General features: G+C 60.4%; 1 protein-coding gene across 1 annotated transcript; it reads left to right on the top strand.

The window, feature by feature from the left end:
• The first annotated feature begins 346 nt into the window (after positions 1-346).
• Positions 347-7,719, top strand: LOC121026683 (transmembrane protease serine 6-like). The gene is made up of 5 exons (XM_040469483.1): positions 347-594; positions 900-1,069; positions 2,455-2,726; positions 6,175-6,311; positions 6,863-7,719. The coding sequence occupies exons 3-5, from the start codon at positions 2,456-2,458 to the stop codon at positions 7,019-7,021; spliced, it is 567 nt and encodes a 188-aa protein (XP_040325417.1). The 5' UTR covers positions 347-594; positions 900-1,069; position 2,455; the 3' UTR covers positions 7,022-7,719.
• Positions 7,720-9,669: the final 1,950 nt, after the last annotated feature.

The raw sequence follows: 9,669 nt of genomic DNA on the forward strand, positions 1-9,669 counted from the left end.
GAGCAGGCCAAGACCAGGTGGTGGCACAGAAAGGTCTTCGCGGCGAAGACGGTGAGGAGCAGGTGGGTGGCTGGCTGGGGCCGGGGTCTGGAGGCAGGCTGGGCTAGGCGGGGAGCCTCAGAATGCCAGGAGAGGCACGGCCCGGTTCTTGGAAGCCTAGTCTGAAAGCGGAGGCATAGTTCTGCCTCCCGGTACACCTGGAGTGGCAGGCACGACCTCGGGAGTCACAGCCTGCTGAGGAGACACAGCCTTGGTCTCGACACACCAGTCTGAAGGGGGTGAAGGGTGGGGAGGGGACACGGCCTGCCTTTAGGACATGCTGCAGGAGCCCCAGGGACCCCTTCAGTGTGGTCGAGGGATCACTCCGCAGTCTCCTCCGGCCTCTTCCAGGCTCCATATTCCCTGGGCCTTTTTCAGAGGCTCCCTTGGGCTCGGGCACCTACTCTCGGTGACCCATCCCCACCCCTTCTCCCGCAGGGGTGCCTTGTGGGACATTCACCTTCCAGTGTGAGGACCGCAGCTGCGTGAAGAAGCCCAACCCGCAGTGTGACGGGCTGCTGGACTGCAGGGATGGCTCAGACGAGCAGCACTGTGGTAAGCCTGGCCTGCGGCTGCCTGGGGCCCTTCAACGGGGCAGACGGGCCGAGAGAAGGCTCTCTCCAGCGGCTGGGCCCTGGAGTGTGGCGGGGAGGGAGGTGCCCACCCGGGGAAGCTGAAGGAGAGCTCACTTTGTCTCTTTCTGTCCTGCCTCTGCACCTGCTCTGGGTCCGTCCTCTCCTTTATTCTTTTTCCCGCCTCCTTCCATCTGTCCTCTGCCCTTCCTCGATGCCTCCCCTTCTCCGTCTCTCTCTGCCTGTTTCTCACCGGCTTCTGGCCCTGCCCCTCCCCCACGCACCCAGACTGTGGCCTCCAGGGCCCCTCCGGCCGCATAGTGGGCGGTGCCGTGTCTTCGGAGGGCGAGTGGCCCTGGCAGGCCAGCCTCCAGGTTCGGGGCCGACACATCTGTGGGGGGGGCGCTGATCGCTGACCGCTGGGTGATAACAGCCGCTCACTGCTTCCAGGAGGACAGGTGAGTGGGGGGCATGGGCACCTAGACCACAAGAGACGGGGTAGAGAAGGCCATGGCACGGGGTGGACAGCGGGTCTGAGATCCAGGCAGGAAGGAAGGGTGGTGGAAGTCCAACAGACGGGCTGTTCTGACCCTTGGGTTCAGTCCTGGCTCCACCATGAACATAGTCTGCGGCCCCAGAAAGGATGCTCAACCTCTCTGCTCTACTTCCAGTATCTCGATTCAAGCTGGGTCAGTGATTCATTCACCACTCACTCATTTACTCATTCATTCAGAAATATTTCTTGCGCTCCTGCTAGGGAGCTGGGCCGGAAACTAGGGGTACCAGCAGAGAACAGAACTGCCCGACCTGGCCATAGGCCATGCCCCCCCTCTGCCAGGTTGCCCCCCGACCTGGTGAGTGGGGCCCAAAGAAGCCAAGAAGGGACATGCCACCCGGCCCCACAGAGGTCTTCTCCATCTGCACGATGGGCTCTCAACACCTCCTCCCCCCACCCCAGCCCCCATCTCCTGCCCATCATCCCCCCCGCCCTGCCTCACCCCCAGGACAGCCAGCCCTGGACTCCCCTCCCACACCTCCTCTTCTGTCCTGGGTCTACACAGCCCCCAGCCAAAGGCCAGGAGCCATCGGGGCGCCCCACCCCCTGCTCCTTACATCCAGAGCCAGAGACCAAGTTCTCTCGGTGCCCCCGGCCAACGCTCAGCCGTGGCCCGTCCACGCTATCGCCAGCGCCTCGGGCCACCCCAGGCAGCCCAGAGCCCAGCTCCGCTTTGCATTCCCAGCCCAGGTGCCTGGGGGCTCTTTCTGGGTGCAGTCTGACCACCTCATTCTCTCACTGCCTCCCTGGCTCCCCGCAGCCGGCAAGGTAAAGAAAGATTTGGACCCTGACCTGACATCGGGGGGTGGGGGTCTTCACTGCCCCTTCTCTGCTGACTGCTCCACACTGGGAGCCCCCTCCCCTCCCCAGTGAGGACTAGGCAGGTCTCAGCGAGCTCACAGCAGCCCCATCTGTAAAGCGGAGGGACAAAAAGGAGAGAAATGTTCGTCACTGCCTGGCGCTGTGCTAATTTTTTTACACGCACAGTCTCACTGAATCCCCCCAGTAACGTAGGAGTAGAAGGTGCTATTCCCATTTCACAGACGGGGAGACTGAGGGCTAGAGAGGCGCACACACAAGGAGGCAGGGGTGAAGCTGGGACTGGAACCCAGGCAGGTGGATTCTGGCGCCAGCACCCACGCTGTACCCCCCCCCCCCACGCCAGCTACCCGGGGGGGAAGGGAGGGTGTGGTGGCCCGCGGCCCACGTGGGGAAGCTGGCTCTCCTCAGGGGCTGGGACTGGAGAGGACGCGGCTGAGCGAGGACGCACCCCCTCCCCACCCCCAGCATGGCCTCCCCGGCGCTGTGGACCGTGTTCTTGGGCAAGGTGTGGCAGAGCTCGCGCTGGCCGGGCGAGGTGTCCTTCAAGGTGAGCCGCCTGCTCCTGCACCCTTACCACGAGGAGGACAGCCACGACTACGACGTGGCCCTGCTGCAGCTCGACCACCCCGTGGTGCGCTCGCCCGCCGTGCGCCCCGTCTGCCTGCCCGCGCGCTCCCACTTCTTCGAGCCCGGCCTGCACTGCTGGATCACTGGCTGGGGTGCCCTGCGCGAGGGCGGTGAGCCGGCTTCGGGGGTGGGGGGGGGGGGGGGGCAGGTCTAGGGAGTCGGGGAGCGGGCCACCTCCGGTCGCTTCCGGGCCCCGAGGGGGCGGGACAAAGGGCCCCAGGGCTCCACCCCAGAGGCCCTCTGGTCCCGGGGTGAACCGGGGCTGCCTGTCACAGAAGCGGGTGGCTCCTGCCTTCCAGGCCCTTCCCTCCTTGCATGACGTATTTAAAGGGAACGAAGGTCGCGGGGGAGGGGGGGGGGATGTTCCATTGGGGGATATGGGTGAGGTGGTGGGGCAGGCTAGGAACCCAACAGCCCCACGGGCAAGCTCCGACCTCCGCTCCTGGGACAGAGGTGGGGCGGAGGGGGCCTGGGGAGCGCTCTTAATTGTTACCACTTTCTACATCGACGTTGGGTTTTAGGGAACGTGGTCTCATGTATTCCGTCGGACACCCCGAAGGGTGGCTATTACGGTCCATTTTATGGATGGGGAAACTGAGGCGCAGAGACATTTTTTTTTTTTAGCAGTTGCTCAAAGTCACACAGCCAGAGAGGGTTGGAACCTAGGACCGCCTGACCCCAGGCCCCCTGCTGTTCCTGCTACAGCCTCTCAGCAGCAGGGGGGTTTCTCCCCTCCCCACCTAAACTGACCATCCCTAGAGGCTACTTCTGTTCCGTGAATATAGGCCCAGGCTGGCATAACCACAGCCATGCCCAGCACCCCTTAAAGGTGGTGGCTTTAAAGACGGGCACATGATGTACAATCTGGAGGCAGGCCAGCAGGACCGTGCGGATAATTTAAAGATGGGGAAACTGAGGCTCAGATGGAAAGTGACTGGATGGAGGGGATGATGGAGAAGAGCAAATCAAGGGCTGGTTCATTTGCTCTTTCATTCATTCATTCATTCATTCATTCATCCAAGGGCACATTTATGAGCACCTACTATATGCTAGGCATTGAGTTGGGCAAAGGGACTATAAAGATGGAAAGAGAACATTCTGGGTGGGGGGAGACGGTGCTAAGAGCCAACATGGGTGGGGAGGCACAACGGCGGTGGCAGCCCAGAGGCGACGCCTAGCCAGGCACGGTCTGGGAGGCGTCCAGAGGAGGGGCTATATCTAAGCTGGGGCTAGGAGGACAGGTGGGCAGTAACAAAGCGGAGGAGAAAGGTGTTCAGTTAAGCGCACAGGAAGCTGCCCAGGGAGCCCTGAGAATGGCCTGCACCAGGGGGCAGGTGGGTCTGGGTGAGGACCGGCAGGAAGGACAGGGGTCTCATAGGCCACTGTGAGGAGGTTGAACCAGGAGTTCACCCGACCCGCACTTTTTTTTTTTTTTTTTTAATATATGAGATTTATTGTCAGATTGGTTTCCATACAACACCCAGTGCTCATCCCAAAAGATGCCCTCTTCAATACCCGTCACCTGCCCTCCCCTTCCTGCCACCCCCCATCAGCCCTCAGTTTGCTCTCAGTTTTTTTAAGAGTCTCTTATGCTTTGGCTCTCTCCCACTCTAACCTCTCTCTCTCTCTCTCTCTCTTCCTTCCCCTCCCCCATGGGTTCCTGTTAAGTTTCTCAGGATCCACATAAGAGTGAAAACATATGGTATCTGTCTTTCTCTGTATGGCTTATTTCACTTAGCATCACACTCTCCATCCAGTTCCATCCACGTTGCTACAAAGGGCCATATTTCATTCTTTCTCATTGCCAAGTAGTATTCCATTGTGTATATAAACCACAATTTCTTTATCCAGTCATCAGTTGATGGACATTTAGGCTCTTTCCATAATTTGGCTATTGTTGAGAGTGCTGCTATAAACATTGGGGTACAAGGGCCCCTGTGCATCAGCACTCCTGTATCCCTTGGGTAAATTCCTAGCAGTGCTATTGCTGGGTCATAGGGTAGATCTAGTTTTAATATTTTGAGGAACCTCCACACTGATTTCCAGAGCGGCTGCACCAGTTTGCATTCCCACCAACAGTGCAAGAGGGTTCCCGTTTCTCCACATCCTCTCCAGCATCTATAGTCTCCTGATTTGTTCATTTTGGCCACTCTGACTGGCGTGAGGTGGTATCTGAGTGTGGTTTTGATTTGTATTTCCCTGATGAGGAGCGACGTTGAGCATCTTTTCATGTGCCTGCTGGCCATCTGGATTTCTTCTTTAGAGAAGTGTCTATTCATGTTTTCTGCCCATTTCTTCACGGGGTTATTTGTTTTTCGAGTGTGGAGTTTGGGGAGCTCTTTATAGATTTTGGATACTAGCCCTTTGTCCGATATGTCATTTGCAAATATCTTTTCCCATTCCGTTGGTTGCCTTTTAGTGTTGTTGATTGTTTCCTTTGCTGTGCAGAAGCTTTTTATCTTGATGAGGTCCCAGTGGTTCATTTTTGCTTTTAATTCCCTTGCCTTTGGGGATGTGTTGAGTAAGAGATTGCTATGGCTGAGGTCAGAGAGGTCTTTTCCTGCTTTCTCCTCTAGGGTTTTGATGGTTTCCGGTCTCACATTCAGGTCCTTTATCCATTTTGAGTTTATTTTTGTGAATGGTGTGAGAAAGTGGTCTAGTTTCAACCTTCTGCATGTTGCTGTCCAGTTCTCCCAGCACCATTTGTTAAAGAGACAGTCTTTTTTCCATTGGGTAGTCTTTCCTGCTTTGTCACCGACCCGCACTTTAGAACCGCCTGAGGGCTGGGGTGCCTGGGTGGCTCGGGTAGGTGTCCGACTTCGGCTCGGATCATGATCTCACAGCTCGTGAGTTCGAGCCCCACATCGGGCTGTGCCAACAGCTCGGAGCCTGGGGCCTGTTTGGGATTCTGTCTCCCAATCTCTCTCTCTCTCTCTCTCTCTCTCTCTCTCTCTCTGGGGCCTGTTTGGGATTCTGTCTCCCAATCTCTCTCTCTCTCTCTCTCTCTCTGCCCCTCCCTGGCTTGCACTCTCTCCCTCAAAAATAAATAAACATTAAAAAAAAAAAAACAAAAAACCAACCACCTGAGGGCTTCCAGAAAGACACCGATATCGAGCCCCCCGCTGGCCAAACAGACCAGATCTCAGGGTGGGACCAGGCACAGTGCCGACTGAGGCTCCCTGCGGGGTCTCACATGAAGCACTCGTGGAAAAGCACTGGGCTGGATGCTGGGGTAGCACTGATGACTTTTAGGGGAAGAGTGTAGGGGTCAGGTGTGCGCTCTGGAAAGATCCCCCCAGGAGCCGTCACCGAGCAGTGCAGGCAAGAGGCCGCCAGCAGGAGGGGCTGGGGGGTGGGGAGAAGGACACTAGTCCTGATAGGCTTTGGGGGGGGGGGGGGGGGCGCCCGGGGGGGGGCGGAGCCAGAGCCGCGTGATGGGGAGGCGGCGGGGTCGGGGGTGAGCAGCGCAGATGACGGGGGGCTCCTGAGAACAAGGGGAAGGGCGGGAGGAAGAGTCAGATCTCACGTCTGCCTTCCGTCCTCGGCTGCACGGGGCAGGCCCCACCAGCAACGGTTTGCAGAAAGTCGATGTGCAGCTGATCCCGCAGGATCTGTGCAGCGAGGCCTATCGCTACCAGGTGACGCCCCGCATGCTGTGTGCTGGCTACCGGAAGGGCAAGAAGGACGCCTGCCAGGTGACTCTGGGGGAGGCAGGGGCGGGCAAGAGGAGGGAGGGGGGGAGGGTGGCCCTCCTGCCCCCCACGGCCTGGCCCTCTGCTCGCGCCGGCCTGCCGAGGCCCTGAAGCCTCCCAGCGACGCGGGGCTGGCTAGCCGCAACTTCATTGATGAGGAAACTGAGGCTCCGGGTGGGGGTGGGGTGGAGAGACTTGCCCCAGGTTGTCCCAGATCCCAAGAGAACCCTGGGGGGCAGGTCTAAGGCTCAAACCCGGTTCCGCCCCCTGCCCCTGCAAGGCACTTTGCCTGAGGGGACACAGTGGCAAGGATGGGAGCCCACAGAAGGGAGGCAGAGGTGAGTGGGGCGTGGGGACACCCGCGGACACTTCCGCGACGGCCAGGACCCGCGGAAGCATGGGCAGGGCTGCTTTGGGCTCTCTCCACTTACCAGGCGCGGGGCAAGTGGAGGCTTCAGAAGGGGGTGTGACTTTCTTGTCGGCTGGAAAATCCCCAGCGGCCAGGACCCTCGCCTTACCCTGACGCGGCCCTGTCTCTTTTCTCCCCCTTGCAGGGCGACTCGGGAGGCCCGCTTGTGTGTAAGGAGCCCAGTGGCCGCTGGTTCCTGGCGGGGCTGGTCAGCTGGGGTCTGGGCTGTGGCCGGCCCAATTACTTTGGTGTCTACACCCGCATCACAGGAGTGATTGGCTGGATCCAGCAGGTGCTGAGCTGAGGAGCTGCCCTCCCTGCGGAGCTGGGGCCCACCTCCCGGACTCAAGTGGCCAGGGCACCCACGAGGCAGGGGAGCGAGTTTTCTGGGGGCAAGCAGGGCCCCGCAGAGGCAGGGGGTGGCGTCCCGTGGTCCCCGACCTGCTCCCTGACATCTGCCCCGGGGAGGGCAACAGGAGGAAGAGGAGGGCCAGCAGCTGGTGGTCGACTCCCCCTGCACCCCAGGGCCGGGATGGTCAGCAGGCCCGGCTGAGGGGGTTCACATTCCAGCCCTGTCGCCTTCTGATTCCCTCTCCCCCTCCCCCTTCCTCCACTGCTGACTCTGGGGGTGGGGGAAATGGCTCAGCAGCACCAACGGGGCTTCCGGGTCCCAGGAGAGGTGTCTGGGCTCCCCTCTGCCAATGCCGAGCAGATCCCAGCCCGTGAACTTGCCGGGGGGGGGTGGGGTGTGGATGGAAGGCACCCTCGAGGGACCCGCAGAGCCCCGGAGACAGCCAGCTGGGCCAGCTGCCACCGTAAGCCAAAGGGTGGGGGAGCCCCGGGTGTAGGGTTCTCCCCCCACCCCTACCTGTCCCCCGGGCCTCCACTGCTCACTCTCACCTGGAAGTGAGCTCCGCCGCCCTGTGGAATAAAGCCGTTTGATCTGAGGCTCTGCTCTGGGGGTTAAACAGGGCCCTGGAGCACTGACCTCACGCTCTCGACTGTGCGAGCCTCCGCTTCCTGCCCGGTCTGTTCGTCAAATGTCTGGAAGGCCAAGGTTAGGTCAGTGGGGGCGGGAGAGTGACCTCCCGGGCAGTTGTCCAGGTCCCAGGACCAACCCCAGGAAGGCAGGGGTTTGGTGAACCGGAGATCAGAGCGAAGGATGGCACAAGTGATGGGCTCCTTCTGGAAGCCTGGGAGGAGACTGAGGCAGAGAGGAGCAGAGCCGTCCTCATTGGCACACCCGTGGTTGGGGGTGAAGCCTGGCGTGGAAGCCCCACCTCCTGGTTCCCAGTCCTCCACTTCTCCGGCACAACACTCCCTTTGCATTCTTGGCACCATTTACCCGGCAGGCTCTCCTGCTGTGTGTCAACTCCTGCAGTGGGGCCACGGAGATGCACAGAGCTCAGCTCCTGATCTCAGGAGGCCTGGGGATGGCAATCCAGCATGAAGGGGCTCTGGGGTAGCCGAGAACTCGGGATGTCAGGGAAGGCTGCCTGGAGGAGGTGAGACTTGAGTTGTGTGGCCCGAAGACGGCCGAGGTGGGGAAGGGCATTCCAGACAGGGGAACAGCACGTGCAAATGCAGAGTCCCACCAGAACGGGACATATTGGTAAGCTGTTTTGAGCGAAACAGAGGTTGAGTGGGAAGGAATGAAGGGTGGGAAGGGGGACTCAGAGCAGCTGACAAAGAGTTTGGAGTTGAGCTTAGGACTTGACCCTGCATGCTCTGGGAAGCCACGCAAGCCTTTATGACAGGAGAGTGACACGCGAGTGGATTCACATTGTGGAATGGACCACCAGCAGCAGTGTGGACGCAGTGGGAGGCAGGGAGGCCTTGAGGAGACCACTGCAGGACTCCAGGAGGGCGAGGGTAGGCTCTAATGAGCAGGGCAGGAAGGATGGACTTGAAGGACCCTCAGTGTCCTCCAGGTGCCTCCATGGATTGGGGTTGGGTGACAGAGGAATCACCCAGGGACCATTCCAAGGGGTCTGTTCTGATCCCCTGTTGCCTGGCCTGGTGGGGGCTTGAGGTCTGGAGGATTTCAGAGCCCCTCCTCAGAAGACACGCTGCCGGGGAGGCTGAGGAGACAGGGAGATAGACACTCCAGAGGGGGGGCTCCCGTGGGAGGCTGAGAGGCGTGGCCAGAGCTGAAAGGGTGCTGGGAGGGCGGAGCCTTAGCGACCAAGCGGCAGCGGTCAGAGAGGACCTCTGGTGCTTTGGCTATGGCCTGCTAGTCCAGAGGCCCGTGCAGGCGATCTCTTGCCTGCTGGGCCCGCCTGCAGGACGAGAGGACAGAACAGACCCTAGGGGGACAGCTCCAGGTCCGGGGGGGGGGGGGGTGGAGGATGTTAAAGCATTCCAGCCCCTAGCCTCTCAGGCTTCCCACAGGCGCGGCCAGACAGCGTTGGGGGCCCTGCTGAGATGGACATTTGTGGGTCCCACCCCGGTCTTAATTAGCCAGAATGGGGATGGGGGCAGGCTGGACGGTCTGTTCTTTTAACAAGCGTCCTGGGGACGGTTCTGCAAAGCAGGACACAAAATGTGAGGTCAGTTCGGCGAGCCAGATGCCCCAAGAGGAGTGGTGAGGGTCCCCCCTGGCCTGAGTGGAGCGGGGGGGGGGGGGAGCCTCGCCTGGCCCCAGGCAAGGCCTCTGCCTAGGGGCCCCCTGTTTTGCAGGGATGCCAGGGCAGGGGAGCAAGGTGGAGACTTAGCAGGGCTTGGCCAGGACGGAGCAGGGTGGGGTGGGAGGCCCTGCTGGGCAAGAAAGAGAAGCCCAGGGTCCTGCGGGCAGGCGGGCTCAGGGAACGTGGAGCAGGCGCCCGGGTGTTTATATTTTCTGAGACTGGCGACAGAAGGGTGACAGCAATGGCGAGGTGTGGAGGGGACCAAGAGAAGTCACAGCAGGATGCAGAGGGGGCACCCTGGGGGTTAGGACACAGCAGAGGCTGT

This window comes from Herpailurus yagouaroundi, unplaced genomic scaffold, assembly GCF_014898765.1.
Source record: "Herpailurus yagouaroundi ecotype Mexico unplaced genomic scaffold, PumYag 151478, whole genome shotgun sequence".
In the NCBI taxonomy this organism is placed as follows: domain Eukaryota; kingdom Metazoa; phylum Chordata; class Mammalia; order Carnivora; family Felidae; genus Herpailurus; species Herpailurus yagouaroundi.

Coding starts and splice junctions, on each gene's coding strand:
- LOC121026683 (XM_040469483.1), top strand. CDS start 2,456: ATGGCCTCCCCGGCGCTGTGGACCGTGTTCTTGGGCAAGGTGTGGCAG. Junction 2,727..6,174: donor GGGTGCCCTGCGCGAGGGCG/GTGAGCCGGCTT, acceptor TGCACGGGGCAG/GCCCCACCAGCAACGGTTTG. Junction 6,312..6,862: donor GCAAGAAGGACGCCTGCCAG/GTGACTCTGGGG, acceptor TCCCCCTTGCAG/GGCGACTCGGGAGGCCCGCT.